The sequence below is a fragment of the Scardinius erythrophthalmus genome, assembly GCF_964197995.2.
Source record: "Scardinius erythrophthalmus genome assembly, chromosome: 20".
In the NCBI taxonomy this organism is placed as follows: Eukaryota; Metazoa; Chordata; class Actinopteri; order Cypriniformes; family Leuciscidae; genus Scardinius; species Scardinius erythrophthalmus.
The window spans coordinates 7,704,508-7,723,189 of NC_138240.1; the positions used below are offsets into that span (position 1 = coordinate 7,704,508).

General features: G+C 38.2%; 1 protein-coding gene across 1 annotated transcript; it reads right to left on the reverse strand.

The window, feature by feature from the left end:
* Positions 1-919: 919 nt before the first annotated feature.
* Positions 920-4,669, reverse strand: LOC308680452 (N-acetyllactosaminide beta-1,3-N-acetylglucosaminyltransferase 3-like; the record flags this gene model as incomplete). Its single annotated transcript, XM_081348583.1, has 2 exons — positions 920-2,082; positions 4,651-4,669. 2 exons carry the CDS (start codon positions 4,667-4,669, stop codon positions 920-922), a joined length of 1,182 nt encoding a protein of 393 aa, XP_081204709.1.
* Positions 4,670-18,682: the final 14,013 nt, after the last annotated feature.

Consider the following 18,682-nt stretch of genomic DNA (forward strand, 5'->3'; position numbering starts at 1 on the left):
GAGGCTTCCTACACCGTAAACTAAACACAGTCTTGTTTGAGATGAGCAAAATCTCTGGTGATCAGCGCGAGATGCATGCCGGTTAAAAATGTGTCTTGAGTGCGGTCCACCTTGCAAGGACGACTCGAGCAGGACGTTTCTCAGTGATACAGTACTCAGTTTGAGGTACATTATGAGATCTTGCAACTGTAATTCCTCACCATCAGCATTAACAAGTGCATGTCCATCAACAAACCGATTATTTTATTTACCGAGTCTTTTTCTAATTTATTGCGGTGAACATGTGGAAACTGTATCAATAACAGTGTATACATTAGCCGAGCTCTAGCGTGAATGACTGACAGTCAGTCGAAGCAGAAGCAGTCGTCAGTGAAATTAAGGGAACGCAGCAAAAGTTTAGGATTATACTTCTGTGGTATCGTGGTAAAGATGAATTTTAACCACTGATTCTTCACATACTCATCCTTGGGCAGTGAAAAAAAACTGGCTTAACCTTCACATTGTAGAGTACAGCGTCTTCTCAACATGATGCTATCCAGTATCCACAGCAATCAGCTGCCGGTTTGAGGTTCAAGTTTTCGCTGGTGTTTGCGCACACAATAAGTGGTTGGGCAATATGCTAATGTTTCGTCTTGACGTCACAACGAAACGGCTTATAACTCTTTTGAAAAACGATTCATTTCATTGACTCTGATACATTTCATTGATACTTTTGAAAGACAATAACTTTATATACGGTGCACTTTCAGACTTAAAACTGCAGGATGTTTTCATTCACTTAGAGCTATGTTACACACTACATGAAAGGCCATTTAAAAAAATCCATAATAGGGACCCTTTAAAAACAATTTTAATCATATTGATTCCACCAAGCTATTATATTTCCCTTTAAAATTAATCACACACTCTTTTCTTTTGTTTATGGGCTTCGCTGAAGAGAGGAATTTGTCTTTCCACATTGCAATTGTGGGTTTTGTATTTCATTCCACATCACAAAAATCATGTGCGGCAGGAATCTGTGGACTAAAAGGATTTCTCTGTAATAGCAAGGGTGAAATTGGTCAACATTCTCAGCTGGGATATGCATACCAAATGTCCTTACACCAAAGTGGGATGTAGGTTTGAGGCCAGCCTTTTCCAAACACATCCCCATGTAAACATCATCAATGGGCATTAGAATTATAGAGTGAGACATGTTGTAGATTGTTCTGGCCGTGAAGCCTGAGAGAAGAAAGCCTCCTCCACCACAGTAAGGAGGATAGATCTCAGACTCCTGAACCTGCACCGGGACAAAGTATTTACTTGAAGAGTGTCTGGCAGGCTTTTCATTCTGGATGAGGTGCCCAGTAAAGAGATATTTACTTCCATCATTGTTTTTTTGACCTTGAAGATACTCAACCATGTTAAACGTATTGGCAAAGATGTCATCGTCCCCGTTTAAGAGAAATCTAGCCTGTGGGCAGCATCTTTCCATCCACTCTAAGAAAAGGATCTGCTTCAGTGTGAGGTTAAAGAATGAATCATTGAAGTCCCACTGTAAAATGTCCTTGTTCTCATTGTTCTCCAGCTTCAATAACTTATTCAACCTGCGCTTCTCGAAGCTAGTTTTAGTTGTTCCGATTATGAAGACTCTACGGATCCACACACCTTTGTGCAGTCGTTCCTTAGCCCATGTTTTCCGCAGGACTTCTCGCCGCTCGTAGTTTTCTGGAGAACTCTTGATGACCAGCAGAAGGAAGACATCTGCAGAGTTCAGGGGTCCGCCACACTTATTAGGCAGGTCGAGCAGCATGGGAAAATTCCTACAGTGTCGGTAAAGCAGGAAATCTTGGATATGACCTGGCAGAGTAGAAAATCCAGTCACATTATAAGCCGACATATTCTGCTGACAACGTGAAGACAAAGGCTGGGGAGTTTTGGATCTGGGCAAATGGATTTGATGACGGAGCATCTCATATGTGTCTTTGCTATTTGATGTCACTTCGTCTTCAATGTCATTTTTGTTCATGATAACGAAGAGACACACAACACCTGTGAGAATAAATGTTATTGTCTCCATGTGTTTCATTTTCATCTTTGCACCTGTTCAAGAACAGAGACACAATTTACAGTATGAACACAAAAGTTCTCTCAACAAGGATTTTCATGTATGTATATATATGTATACTATACCTTTATTTCAGACCAAGTCACAAAATCTTAATTTGAGGTTGTCCGGGAAACTTCTTTTGTGATCTGCAGAAGTCATACAGATTTGAAAATTAACATGAGGATTATCAGAATTTGCATTTACAAGTGCAAAGTGCCCGTGCAAAATCAGTTTTTGTGTGTGTTTTCAGTAATTGTTCGTTCGGTGTGTTTGAGTGCTTATTGTTACAATTACACAGCAAAAGTTCTATGACATTGTTATTTGTGCATGGTAGAAAGCAAATACTGATACTGACATAATGATATACAATAAATATGGAAAACTGAACTACACGATTGCAGGCTACACAGTGAACTCAGAAAACGCTACGCTTGAGCAAACAGTTTGTGTATAGGCTACTACAAATGATGGCCGTGAAAGAGACTGTGAACGCATTGAATAGGATATGTTTAGTTGGTGAATAGCATAGGCTATTATTACACAGTAGCAATAATGTTAAGCGCACCAGAATAAAATATAATATTCATAAATAAACAGTGTAGCTGACTTACAGATTCAGTTTACATCCACAAATGAATAAGCGCAATGATTCAGGGAGAAGGCTACACTGTGAGCTCCGAGAAAACGCTACTTAAGCTCCGCTGCTTTCTTTGACCCTCTCTGTCTCTGGTCCTGCGCTGTGCTCACTCAGTGTGTGTGTGAGAGGGGGAGTGGTCAAAGGCTAGAGCGGCAAAAGCCAATGTGTGCTTCTTTTACCGATATATTTTGCATTTCTAATCCAAACAACGGCAAACTTGGCACTGCACTTACTCGTGCCCGTAGCAAGACACAGAAATCCATCCATCAAGTTTGAAATCCATTGGACTAACAGTTCGAGAGATATGCGAATAACAGACAGACAGACGTCTCTCATTTTGACTTACAGTTTTTTACAATCACTATAACAATGTTTTCAATACTTTTAACAAATTTCCTAAACTCTTAACACACCTACAACACACAATTGGCAAAACAGTTAATTTCATGCTCAAAATCACACATTGTAAACTAAACTCCAACACTAATTTTCAAAATACAATAATACAATAGCAACAATACACTATGTCTACCAAAACACTGCAAACATGTCTCAAAATCAAATAATTTTTCAAAACACTAACATATGTAACATAGCCATCCAACAGGAAGATTTAGTCAATCATATCATGTCATAAAAACACTAACGTCAGATAGAATTACAGAAACTGCATTATTTTATATGTGTCAGGTATGCTCTTATACAACAGACAGTATACTGTATTGATCATAGAATGTGTTTTGCACTGCAGTTTCTTTTGAAGCCTCTCTTCATTTTTGTTTTGCTGGGTTTAGGTCTTTTGCTGCAGAAATTCAATAAAAAAAGACCCATCTCAGAGTGCTTTATAGAATGTACGGTTACAGTATACCATTTGGTCATGCGATTGAAAGTGAGAGTGTTTTTCCTAGATGCAGGGACGCTGTGGGGGTGGGGGTGCTGGGGGTGCTGCATTGTAATTGTAAATGCAACGCATATGTTTGTTCATTAACATTTATTCATTTTTAGCATTTAGTCATTTATTTGTAATAAACACTTTAAGTGGGCTATTTAAAAAGTGTTATATGTTAAATTATGTATAAATTTTAATAAACGTAGTCTAATATTTTTCTGACTAACAAATTACTGACACAGTAGGGTAGATTTAAATAAAGAAAAACGAAATTTAAATAAAGAAAAACGAAATTTAAATAAGGGGAAAAAAACGACATTAAGTTAAATTAAAAACGAGATTAATTTAGATTGGTAATAACGGGTAAAAGGCCTAGGCTAATACATTTTGTTTCTATTATTCTATTTTCCACAATGTCAAAGCAACGCAGCTTAAAGGTACGTTCACACTATACACGCGACGCGATACCATTCATTTTCAATGGGGAGCGGGCGACTTCCGGCGACACGCGCGGTCGCGACCGTTGGCGACTGGATGGGGCGTGTCTGGCGACGCGACAAAGTTGAGAAATGTTTAACTTTATGCAAATGAAGAGCGACAACCAATAGGAGTGAAGTCAGTGGAGCAAACGTGATCCGTCACTCTTCAGTGCAGCGTCTGACCGAGGCAAGATGAATGAGAAGTTTATTTTAGCAGTCAGAAACTGTCCAATAGTTTACGATATGTCTCTGTGTACATACAGTGGTACTCGCAGTGCTGACTCCGAGCCCGAATGGTTTCGTGAACTCACCAGTATTTGCCCATTTTCTGCAGTTAAATAGCTGCGATAGCACAGGGCACTCGCTGTTTCTCATTCATCTTTAATATTATGCATTTTATGTACTGATTCGATTTATATTTAGACTTTTTCTTCCAAAATGTTAGTTTGTAGCGGCAAGAAAACATATTTGTTGTCTACAACACCTAACATCCGTGAATGTCACTCACAAACATTACTAGGCAACCAGAAGTGAGAAAGCCCACTAACGACCTCACCGCCAGCCACTGGCGACATGCAGCGATAAAGTCGCTTGTAGTGTGAACGGGGCTTAAAGGGGTCATATAATGGTACATGCACTTTTACAAGTTGATTGCACTGAAATGTGTGTTGGCAGTGCCTGTACACAACCATCATAAAATAATAAAAATCCATCCAGTGATTTTTTTTTAATCTCCTTATATGTTTGACCCTCTCTGAAATCAAGCCATTCGAATTTGTGACGTCACAAAATCGACGCCCCTCCCACGATTGGTGAGTGACAGCAGCGTTTCAACACAGACCCGCCCTCGCTCATGAGTGAGCTGTCTGTCATCATAGTCCGCGTGTCATAGAGAGCCTAATGGCTCGTTTCCACTGAGCGGTACGGTACGGAACGGTACGCATTTATTTGCGTTATTCCACATTATTGGGGACATACTGGAACATTATTTCAGAATGTTCAGGAAAATCTCTTTCCAGAACATTCTCATACACAGTTCCATGCTGGTGGAACACTCTCCCCACCCTCATCCGGAATGCAGAATCCCTGACAACATTCAAAAGACAACTGAAAACCCATCTCTTCCGTGAGCACTTAACCTCTTAAAAAACCCCCCCAAAAAAAACCTTCCCTTTCCCTTTAAAGGAGAACTCCGGTCAATTTTAACATTGAGCTCATTTTTTTTGTACATTTGGAGTGCTGTCAATACAGAGAACAATGACAAAAATCGGTGTTGCCTACTCCGAGTTATTCTATTTTTAAAATTTGCACCCTGTTGACTTCAATGGGGCAAGTACTAAACCTGCTTTTAGCCTCTTAACATCCTTGATGTGTCATTACAAGTGCACAGAAAATGTGAGTGATTCCTTCTGAGTGAACACGAGTGAATCTGACTGCAGTAGATGTGAAAGATATGTACATTTTCTGTGCACTTGTAATGACACATCAAGGATGTTAAGAGGCTAAAAGCAGGTTTAGTACTTGCCCCATTGAAGTCAACAGGGTGCAAATTTTAAAAATAGAATAACTCGGTGTAGGCAACACCGATTTTTGTCGCTGTTCTCTGTATTGACAGCACTCCAAATGTACAAAAAAATGAGCTCAATGTTAAAATTGACCGGAGTTCTCCTTTAAAAACCTCGCTTACCGGGCTTATGCTACTCTGAATAATGCCTGAACTTCGTATTTTGAGCTCTTCTTGTGTTGTTTTTGCCTCTTCATGATGACTCGCTTAACTTAGTCCTAATCTGTAAGTCGCTTTGGATAAAAGCGTCTGCTAAATGACTAAATGTAAATGTGTAAATGTATTTGCGTTTCCACTATCAAAAGTTGTGAATGGTACCAAAATGCCGAACCGTACCGTACCACTTTTTAGGTACCCTTCCATTGGGGTACCTAGCACAGTGGTACGGTACTAAAAGGTGGAGCTAGACTCACTGCAGGACGTTGATTGGTTGACAGGGAATCGTCACTTGCGCGTGCTACAAGGGGAATGACAACATAAGAAGCGCCATTTTTTAATATACAGTTTAATATAATACTACTGTTACTGTATCACGAAATGTAATTTTAAGAGTTTTTCAGGCGAGAATGTAGTTGTTTAAAGCTCAAATCTGTGGTTTATTTATAAAGATGATTTTTTTTCCCCTGGTTGTGAGATCCATGCGGTCAGCGGGCGCTCGGCGCTCATGTTTCCCGGCTGGATGAGCCTTTCCTCGGCTAGTTCTGACGTTCGCCGCTGACGGTAGTGTTTAAACATGAGATATAATTCGTCTTGTGTAGACCTAACGGGCGATTTTTGGTCTTGTGAATATATAATTAGTTCCCAGTCGATCGTTTTGGCTGAGGGCTAAGTTTAGTTTCATATTAACGTTATAGGCTATTTGTATTTAACTTTACTGTTGTAGGCTAATGTTAGACTAGAGCGCTGCATTTGGATATTTGACTGAATTGTTTGCTTTATGTCTTATTGTATAGCTTCTTGTACCTTTTACTTAAACTTTTATATTGGCTATTATTGATAAAACTGAAATTTTACAAAAAGAAATATGGTTTCTTGTCATTTTTTTATTACAAAATTATCAGTGATTGTTTATTGCAACATTTGTACAAATGCATATATTGCTTGAAATATGTTTAATTTTTTTTTTTTTTTTTACGAAAAGAGGTAACGTTAGGGTTGTGTTTTAAATTTCGTTTTGTTATAAATAGAATAACGAATAACGTGCAGTGAATAATCAATATGCGTTGCGCATGAACCACATTTGTGTCCCTATAATGTTTAATTTATTTAAATGAAAACGAAAAGAGGCAGAGTGCTGTTTTATAACATATTTCGTTTTATTGTTGCTTAAAATGTATACAGAGCAACAGAGATAACCGGAGTAGCAGAGCGAGCTGAGTGACGCTTTTAAGAACGCGCTGTACCATTTGCATGTAGGATCGCACATGGCAAGTACAAACTTTGCGTACTTGATATTGAGAAAAGCCTAATGTCGGCGCTTGTCTTCTTGTGACGAACATGTCGAGGAGCAAGAACAAGCTCTGCTGTATGTCATCCATTGTAGTTTACTATGTTCTTCTTCTCGCGAAAATGACGTCGATCGAAACACCACGCCTATCAAATAAGGGTACTGTTGGCAGTGGAAACGCTAGCCAGCTTATGAATTGTATTGGGGGCATAAACAGAGCTGTAATTGCCTCAGACAGTCAAGCTGCATTATTGAGCATAAAAACAGGAAAGTCATGCAGGCTAGATCTATTATACAAAATTTACCATATATTGTTTCAGCTGCATAGTGAGAATGTTTGTGTTCAGTTTGTCTGGGTCCCTGCCCATGTAGGTGTTGATGGAAATGAAGAGGTGGATCTTCTAGCTAAACAGGCCTTGAAATTGGATGTGGTTAACATCAATGTCCCTCTGTGCAAAGCTGAAGGGAAATCTATTATTCAGGAAAAAGTGATTGGGATGTGGCAAGAGCAGTGGGATAGTAATGACACTGGCAGACATCTTTACTGTGTGCAAAGAAATGTGGGAGGGGGTAGATCTAGGGATGGAAGTCGGAGAGAAGAGGCAGTGCTGACACGTTTAAGGATTGGCCATTCAGGTCTCAATAGATCTTTGTTCCGTATAGGGAAACATCAGACAGGAGTTTGTGATTATTGCGGACAGCCAGAAACAGCTGAACATGTCCTAATAGAGTGTAATAATTACATGGAAGAGCGTAGGTGTTTAACATCAGTCCTATATAAAGAAGGGAAAGCGCTTACTTTAGTTAATCTATTAGGATATGTATCTAAAAGTGTTAAAAATCAAGTTATGAGGTTTCTCAAAAATACGGGGTTGTTCTACCGTATTTAATATGTACATATTTATATCATAGGTATGCGCATAGGTGAATAATTCCCTCTGACTATTCTCGACGACCACACTCATGTCCGGTAGATGGCGGTAAATGCACCTTAAGTTGGTCTGCCAACCGCCAGTTAAATTCTAAAAGAAGAAGAAGAAGAAGAAGAAGAAGAAGAAGAAGAAGAAGAAGAAACGCTAGCCAGATCATGGTTAACAGACCCGAACCGTACCGTACTGTCCCGTACTGTCCCGTACCGTACCGCTCAGTGGAAACGAGCCATATGTCCCTCCCCTCCGCTTCCGGCTCATGGGACCTTACTTCGGAAAAAATATGTATGGCAGTCAATGGCGAGAGACAACTTATCTTTTTATTCCGTCTGAACTGTGCCCTGAACTACACATATGATGTTTGTCAATTTAAAAGATAATTATGAAAGTCAAGAAAGGCGCAGTTTGTCATAAAACAGAAGAGTAACATTTAGTTTTATGTGAAAATCGCTCAATGAACTATCTCTCATCTCGCACTATGTACGTCACAAGATCCGTTGCTCGTATGTGTGCAGTCTGGTACAAAACACTCAGGCATGACGGCGTAACGTTACGATTCTATGGGTAAGACTATAGAAAAAATGACAGACGTTAGCTTCAGTAAAGTTAGCTTCATTCATTGAGAGAAAAGGTATGACGTCACATGTGCGCCTTCTGGGTTTGTAGTCTCTGTAATTACGTATTTTCACAGTCTTATACCTCAACAGTTTTACATTAAACTGCAACTTTCTTGACTTTAAAATGTATCTTTTAAATTGATAAACATCATATGTGTAATTCAGGGCACAATTCAAACGAGATCAACATATTTGTTGTCTCGCGCCATTGACTACCATACAATATTTTTCCGAAGTAAGGTCAGAGAATGGCTGTTTCTCAATTCCAAGAACGCAGAGAACGGACTTGTGTTCTCGTGGAGACCGGTCTTGCCAAGCTTCCTTGGAAGAACGAACTCGGAACCGGCCGCAATGACTTCTGGGACACCAGGCGAGTACTAGCTCAAGTCTGCATTCGATGCATCCTCGGTATCAAGAACACATCCGGGTTTCTGGACTGGCTACAGTAACACGTCTCTGTCCATGCGGGGGCGCTCGCAGGCGAGTGCAGAATGAATGGAGGTCTATGGCGAAAAACCCTCAAAATCCACTTTTCTCAGGATATAATTTTTTGTCTAGTAATTTGAATGTTGTATTCGAAAGGAGATGCAAAGAAATTACACATTGCTGAGTGTTAGATTTTTTAGAGTCACTTATTTGGTTTAAAAAGTCTTTTAAAATGTCAATGACGTCAGAATGCTAGCGTGTTATGGGCAACAACAACTCAACCTGTAAGAAATCGAAAAGAAATAAGTACTCGTTCATTCAACTTTCGCCCTATAACCCATGTTGAACTTGCAACTTCCGTAGACGGGCTCTGGTAAGGTCCCATGGTGGTCTACCATAAGGGGAGGGACTCTGTCTTACGTCTTACTCTTACCCCTTCCCCTCGGTTTTGCGCGTTCATGTGAGGGGAAGTGGTGTCCCAATTCTCATTTTGATCAAGGGCTAGGGCCAAGGCGTAGGGCTACATAGCCCTTGAAACGAAGTCTGCGGAGGACCACACTTGAAAGAGAGGGGTAGGAATTTCTCAGAAGTGAGTCGCACAAATGTATGTATTTTCAGCAGTTTAATGACACTCGTGTTTTATGATACCTTTAATAAAACGTTCAAGCGGTTTTAATTGTAATGTTTTTGTTCGACACAAATTCGACACAACACCGGCACCGCCGTTAAATACAATGAAACAATGTCTTTGACTGATGGCACACAAGCGTGCAAAGATAAAGGGAGACCAGGCAATCGATATCACGACGGCATCTTCGTTTGTTTATGTCAACGCGTATCACCTCTGTTGACGTAGCAGCCAGCTAGCGGAAAGGGAAGATGACGCAAACGGTAATCGAGTGGTGTCTCATTTCTTAGAGAAACGTTCTTCCCCCTACCCTATGGAGCTATTCTTGTGCCAATAAAAATGAACGTAGCTTTTCAAGAAACTAATGAAAATATAAATTGAAACTAAATAAATTATCTCTAAAACTGAAAAAGAATAAATCGCAGGCAAATTTTTTGACTTCGTTTTTAATACACTGCATGTTTTGCTAAATATTTCTCATATTTCAATCGCTGATCTGAACTTACAAATGCGCTTCCAGAGTTTTCATTTAGGCTTTTGAAGTTTTCGTTTTCACTCCCAGAGTTTTCGTTCGCCGTTCTGACACATTTCTCTCGTGGGGGCGGGGCTAGTAGCAGTGTGTTCTCATTGGTTACTGAGCTTTTGATTGATAGCTTCGTGACCTGGAAGTGAAGACGTCAGTGGTGTGTTTATGTGTGGATGTGAGCTCTGTAATCGCAGCTTTCTATTTCATTTTAGCGATATTAAGTTTATATCTGTATTTATTTGCTGCTACACTATATTGTTGAGATGATCTCTTATAGAAGGAATAGTACAGACGAATGATATTTATCATTAGTCATCGTCGCTATATCAGGAGGATAACGTTACTGGATAAGCTTACTCGTGGTAAGTCTGATTTTTTTTTTTTTATATACTATACTAATACTATTTATAATACAGTACTGGCTTTTTTCAGGTGGAGAGGCATTAGAGCTCAGTGAGAGCCCATAACATTATACAGCTGAGCTGTGTTGTCTTGATTTAACTGTTAGCCCAATCATTACATGACTTGTTTATCTACATTCGGTTACAGTCTTCGATTAGATCATATTTGCTTCGATTAGATCATATTTCCCCCCAGCCACCCCAAACAACTTTGAGCTAGAGTACTGTACAGTAGCCTATCTGTACTGTATCAGTCAATGACCGATGCCATAGGACCAGAGTGCTGTCAATCACTGCCTGATTCAACTTTGGCAATGTAAAGCCTTTTTTACCATGCCAATAAAGCTATTTAAACCTGAATTCCTCAATTTCTGATTAATTTGCGATGCAGAGTTTTTGAAAGAGGAGAGACACGACTTGACCACGTCTCTGTTCGTAATATGTAAACACTCAATTATTTTGAAGTATTGCCCTGGTTGCAGTATTTATTCTGATTACTTTTGTGTGATAAAGATGACTAATAAAGCTATTATATGTAGCTAGTATGAGTAACAAAATGCTTTTTCTGTGTCCATATCTGACTAATAATAATGAAAAAAAGTGCACTTCAAATGAACATTTATTTGACAAATGTTAAATCTTTAATAGTCTTTAATAATAAATATATGTCCACATTAAAAACTTAATACATGCAAGTAATTATGACTGAAAACATCCAGCTATAGGGAATACACATCCATATGTTTATATATAGGGCTATACAGCCATCTACTGGTTACACAACAGTATTACAGATGATAAATGCTGCTTGACTCCGAGGTAAATATTTAGTACTGTAAAATCCCTTAAATATACTGTATATATAATAAATATTTTAAGTCTGCAAATTGTTACTGTATGGGGAGTTCAAAGCAGTTTGTATTGTTAGATTATAATACATTTCTTCTCTCATTTTCCAGGGAGTGGAGCAACTTTTCCATAAAACTGATGCTGACACAGAGTGATGCTGATGGAGTGATAGTACCAGAGATCCACTGTCCCTGTCAGACAATAATCTCACTTTGTTCAGACACATCACCTTTGAATAACTGGGATCTTGATCTTCAGTCACCTGATTTATTTTAATATAGCAAATATTTCAATTTCCTCTAGATTAAAACAAACATAGTTCGCAAGTACACAAGAGGTTTCACTTTATTCTTATTAAACTATGCTAATCTTGGATTAGCATACCAATAGCATATGAATGTTGAGGGGATAGTTCACCCAAAAATACAATTCTCTCTTATTTTACTCACCCTCATGCTGTCCCAGATGCATTTTACTTTCTTTCTACAGATAAACACGAATTAAGATTGTAAGGAAAGTAATCCATCTCTGCGAGTCCTAAAGACGCTTTAAAAATCACACACAGTGAGCGTGACGGTAATCCATGCGACCTCAGTGGATGAATCAATGCCTTCTGAAGTCAAACAATACGCTAGATAAAATAATAATAATAATGTAAACTGTTTTAACTATTAAAAATCATACGTACATTGGTTACAATCCACTTGTATTATGGACTCACAGAGATGGATTATTTCCTTAAATATCTTTGTCTATGTTTATATGAAGAAGAAAGTCATATACATCTGGGATGGCATGAAGGAAGAGTAGCCTAAATGATGAGAGAATGCTCATGTTTTGGGTGGACAATCCTTGTTCTGCTTGTGTCCAGTCACTGCTTTGTTACTTGTACTGCAACAGGAACTGTTTAAAGAATCATTGCAACATTTAAAATGTATATTAATTTTTAAAATGTGTATTTGTAATTGTGCATTTTGTATAGTAATGTATATCATGAGAATACTGTGCATTGCATGTATATTATGCAGTTAATGTTTTGTGGATTCTGGTCTTTCCAGTCACAACATAATTGCATCCAAGACCTTCACTCTGATACTTGTGTATATGCTTTAGTGACAATAAAGAATGTACATTTATTGGAATTCATATTTTCAATTACATTAATTTAACTGGTTGTATAAGTCACGATTGAAACGGTTGATGATTGTTAAAATATATTTAAATTAAATGAAAATGTTAATTAAATGAAATAACTAAATATAATTATCAATTTAAAAAAATGGCAATAAGAACATTCTTTGTGTGACATATGTAATGAAATGCCCTTTGAGGTCTGTATCTGACAGCAGGCCACGACTGTAATTTTCATTTTGTTTAAATTCCTCTTATTTAAGTGATCATTAATTTTGATGGTGTAAACGTATATCATGCTAACAATGAGTAGTGTGATGGCCATGGTTGCCAAATGCCAACCTTGATTACCTGGTTGAAGTTTGACTTTCTTGACGGCTGAATATATCACACACGTTTGCTAATATTCTCTTTAAATTGTAACAGCTGAACCTAATCAGAGCCTAACATGCAAAATAATCATCAGGAATAAACAAATATTCTCCGAAAACATTGGACACTACAATATTTTAAGTATTATATACAGACAGTACTTTAATGTGCAATTACACCTGAATAGACTGAATAGATCTCTTGTGAGTAGTAGTAAGTAGTAGTAACTAAGTAGTAGCAGCAGGTAAATACAGATAAAATTAAAAAACAAACATAACTTATCACTAAAATGAAATAGAAAGCTGCGATTACAGACGCTCACATCCACACATAAACACACCACTGACGTCTTCACTTCCAGGTCACGAAGCTATCAATCAAAAGCTCAGTAACCAATGAGAACACACTGCTACTAGCCCCGCCCCCACGAGAGAAATGTGTCAGAACGGCGAACGAAAACTCTGGGAGTGAAAACGAAAACTTCAGAAGCCTAAATGAAAACTCTGGAAGCGCATTTGTAAGTTCAGATCAGCGATTGAAATATGAGAAATAGTTAGCAAAACATGCAGTGTATTAAAAACGAAGTCAAAAAATTTGCCTGCGATTTATTCTTTTTCAGTTTTAGAGATAATTTATTTAGTTTCAATTTATATTTTCATTAGTTTCTTGAAAAGCTACGTTCATTTTTATTGGCACAAGAATAGCTCCATACTACCCCCCTTCACTCGGTATCGAAGGGCAAGGGGAAGACGCAGACAAAGGGGTAGGGGAAGGGGTAAGACAGAGAAATGAGATTGGCCCTTAGGCTCTGCTCTCTATTGTTGATACCCTCACTGGAGCGCTGTCTATGAGCAGAATGGCGTCTGCGATTGTTCTTCGGTGTAATAAGGAACACAGCAGTCATTTTGATGTTCCTAAATCCGAACCGTTGAAGATGCAGTGGCCGAGTTTTGTTTTTGAAGGGATATGACTAAAGGGTTGAATTCCCTCACGGGGATTCCCCACGATCGTCCATGCCCACATGTTTGCGAATCATTTCACACCAGACAGCTTTACAAACGAGAAAAAATGGATCGGTACCAACGTGTTCCTGCTGAACCTCCTGAAGTGAGTGTAATGTTTTATTAACCTTTATATTAATATTTATATTAATCTTTGCAAATTTGCAAACCTTGCTGCACGCTTCACGATGAATGCATCTCTAAGGTTTACACTCAGGGTACATTACAGCATGTTTTCTATGTACGACGTTCTCAATATAATTCATAATCCCACGTTTATAATGAACAAGGCGTTATGGATATTGTGTTATTATTTCAAACGGTGTACCCACAGAACAGAGGGGCGGGGAGAGCAAAGACACATGTCATTTAAAGACACATGCACTGAAACGGTGTGCTGAAAACAGCTGTTTTTGACCAGGTAAAATTTGTGTTTTCTTACAATACTAATGAGAATTTTTAATAAAGTATATTACAAACTTTTGATTTAAACCCTAAAGAATCATATTAGCTTGTACAAAAATTGCATTATCTGACCCCTTTAACCCAAAACACAAGCTCAGGCATGCACTTCTGTCCACACACACTCCGCTGCTCTGCGTTCTAGCCAGAGAATACTCCCATTGCAGAAACACTTAGTAGGCCAAGAAGAAGCAAATATATTTATTAAGTATAACGAGGTTGGGTTCCTTCAACTGTCGATCCTATTAAAATGGCTAGGCTATATAAGATAATAGTAAAAAAGAGTATTTCGTCAGATTTTATAGTGTTAAACATATTCAAGCGATAATGAGAACCGTTTCGAGGGGGATGCCAGGTGTGCAAAAAAAAAAAAAAAAAAAAAAACGAATATTCGAATGTCAAGTTTTCAAATCGAATACCAACCCACTGAAGTAATATTGAATATTCGGGTCCAGCCCTAGTGGTGACCCAACCTAAAACCTCTTCCCGCGCCCCTGCCTATGGGATTCAGCTGTGATTTATATATTTGCATAATTCAATCAGCTGTTTCTCAGTAACAATATAATAAAATACAGGGGATATATTTGTGTTTAAGTTCACAGTATAAACAGCTGTTTACCTTGACTTTAGCCTGTATAAGGTTAGGTTTAGAACATGGTGTTATCTGTTCTGACATACAGTGTTAAAGCATTGGTAAATTTGGCAGTAAAAATCCATTGTTTTGGTCTTGTTTGAGCTTGTCTGTAAAAGAAGTTCAAGCATTTTAAATTTGTGTTAATTGTATGCATATTGTGTTAAAGCAACAAGAAATGTGTTAATAGTATAGCTTACACAGACGGATGTAGTGCTAAGAGTTTTGGAAAATTGTTAAAAGTATTGAAAAATCTGTCATAGCAATCGTAAAAAACTGTATCATTGGCCTATAATTTTCAAAAGTAGGCTATATAACTTACACAGCATTTATAACACACACACACACACACACACACACACACACACACACACACACACAAATTTATTCACTTTCACATAATAATGGTTTTGTAATTTGGTGTTCAACCCAAAACATTTTATTATTATATTTTTTGTCAGAGCTGTTGTGTAAAGCTGTAGTCCTATTATGTACAGCAGGTTAAACTATGTCCACAGAACAAGAGTAAAGTGACTGTTTTATTAGTAAAAGCCCATAGCCAACTGGAAAGAAACAAACTTCTTAATTTATTTTCACTTTGTGAATCACAAGTGGTGATAAATGTTTTTAAAGTCTAAAACTGTTACTACGTAAACTGAGCGGACAGATTGCCGTACTATGGAGCCCGGGAAGTCACCTGTGGGAGAAAAAAAAACTATCCGTGGCGACGGTTTTGCAATCCGTCCGCTCAGTTTGTAAACCGTACTCACGAATTTTCAGACTGTTCCCTCGGTTTAACAAATCGTGCCCACGGGTTAATAAACCGTACCCACGAGTTTCTAATCCGCGCTCTCAGATTTGTAAACCGTGCCTTCAGTTTTTGCAATCTGTACCTACAAATTCATAAACCGTGCCCACGCTTTTGCAATCCGTTCCCACAGTTTTGTAAACTGTACTCACGGATTTGTGGCTCGCCCTCATTTTAGAAGAACACTAGGAGACCGTTATTAACGAATCATATTTTATATTGTTTTATTAAAGGGGCTATATGCAACTGTTTCCCCAAAATAAACGTAACAATAGCCTTTTTATTTGACCATGTATGACTCAAACATCTCCTGATGAGCATACTGACACCTTGTCAGCTCACAGTGGGTGCACCTATAAGCCTGTATCCTATTTTTCCTATTTTCTGTCGGGTCGGATTTTTCGCGCGCTGTCTGCGGATGTGACGTCAAGCGCGTTCATGTTAAACGTTTCAGATCACTCTGCCACCACCGCTAGTCAGCAAACAAACTTAGTTTCTCAAACAATATATGTATTTGACTGTTCTTACCTCTGTAAACATAATGTTGACTTCTTTGCAGCGGATGACTTGTGAAGTGTGCACGTACGAGAGCGAGCAGAAAGGAAGAGCAGTTCAGTTTTTTGGCCACAGGTGTCAGTCACGAGTTTAAATTTCAGAAAAAAGCATATAGCCCCTTTAAATATGAAGTGGAACAGGTGTTACTACCCTAAGGGACATGTGTTTGGTTTGGGGTGTGTTTTTGTTCTTGTTCTCTCTCAGGTAGTAGCCCATTGCTGAGTCCCAATTCGCATACTATCCGTCCTAAATAGTATGCGAAACTAGAATTAGTACGTCCCAAATCGTAGCATGTTGAAATGAGTATTCCAAAGATACCCGGATGGTCTACTATTTCCGGTTAGAATTCGAAGTGCAGATCAATGCACACTTTAACGGCTAATATTGCCCACAACCCATTGCGTGCGGGAGGGAGGAGCTTTGCGGTGATGATGGTGATGTAAACCTGGCAGTCGGATGCAGCAACGGAGATGCGCCCTCAGTTTTTAAGTGTAAGAATTCAAATGTTTAACCCTAATTAAAGTTATATTTTATTGTCTCGTAATATTAATGGGTTTATGTTGTGCCAAAAAAGTACCGTGTTTATCTTGTAGGGTCCAACGAAGATACCGAGCGCCTCATTGCAGGCTACAAAACAATAAATAAAAAGGCTCTAGTAGCCTACAGTGTCATGCAAGTGTCTTTTTTATGTATTTCTGTTTCTGTCTGACTTATATGTTAACTTTATCAGTCCAACCAAAGAAACATGGTTACTACACTTTTACTATAGTAAAAGCATGGTTCATTTTCATCGGGGTATTTTTAAGGATTATACATAAGTATAAGATTAAGTATAAAATACGTTAAACAATAGTTACACTATAAACTTTAAATATTTTAACTCAGAAAATAAGTAGCGCTAGCTTTCGTTACACACATTTGCACATGAACGTCAGAGCCAGCCGCCTCACAAACGACCTGCGTTTGGTTGATCTACGACGACGCCCTGCTTCACTCCTCAATTTGGTAAACACATTGTAAATGTATTGTGGAAAAAAAGATGGGAATAGTAAATAAAATTATATTGGATATATAAGAATGAATGGAATGTTAAATGTTTTGTTAACAGTCGCGGTGTGCGTAACTAGGCAACCACGTTCAAGTTCACGTTGCATGACGTCATCGAAGTATGTCCCAGAACGTGCATACTTTTTTGCTACACACTCAAAAGTATGTACTTTTTCATCACAAAAAAAGTACATACTTTTAGGTCGTAGTATAAGTAGGCGAATTGGGACTCAGCCCATGTCTCAGTTGCATGAGTGAGTGGCCGCAGGTGTGCCTGATCAACTGATTGAGTGAGTGGCAGCAGGTGTGCCTAGTCAACACTCAGTGCCTGGAGGATAAGAAGGCTTGATTTTCACACTGCAGTAACAGAACATCTGTGAGCAGACCACTGCCAACCAGTCAGCCCAGCATAACAGAGACAGTCCAGTCAACCAGTGGGTTGAATACTGACTTCGATCTTTTGTGAGTCCAAAACAGTGTTTGGGTTTTAACCTCCTCAGTGGAGAGAGGACTGTTCATTGTTGGTCATTTAGTGTTGAACCTTGCTCCTTCAATTACTTAGTTTAGTTTAGTAGTGTATTGGTTTTCTTTTGTCAATATTGTAATAAATACACTTTTCATTTTGCACATTAATCTGACTTCCTGTCCTCTTTTGCCCTGGTTTATTTTAAATATTGTTGCTCCTCCTCCACCTGGACTTACCATCTGGAGGAACGTAGCACAGGGAACACATCAAATTGTCTTGCGTCTGCATGTTTAAAGTGATTCTCAATTGTAGCGGGTATGTGGAATATAGGCTACTATTTAATATGAATGATGTGCGTGCATCAAAATCTTTTGTTTATTTGTGATAATTTTAGCACTTCATTATTATTGTCTAACCAGTATTATGACTGATATTTGACGAATTGCTTTGTTCCTTTTTTGTAAGTTTTGGACAAAAGCGTCTTCTAAATATGTAGCCTAAAATGTAGGCATAATTAATAATAATAATAATAATAATAATAATAATAATAATTATTATTATTATTATTATTATTTGAGTTTATAACTATAAATGAGTTAACTTGGTAATACAGTAATATGTTTTTCATAAAATCATTTATCAATGCTTTATTTGTATAGGCTATAAACTAACCTTTTACAGTTTTGGATAAAATAGGCCTACATTTTTTGCATAAGTTTTGTTTAAAA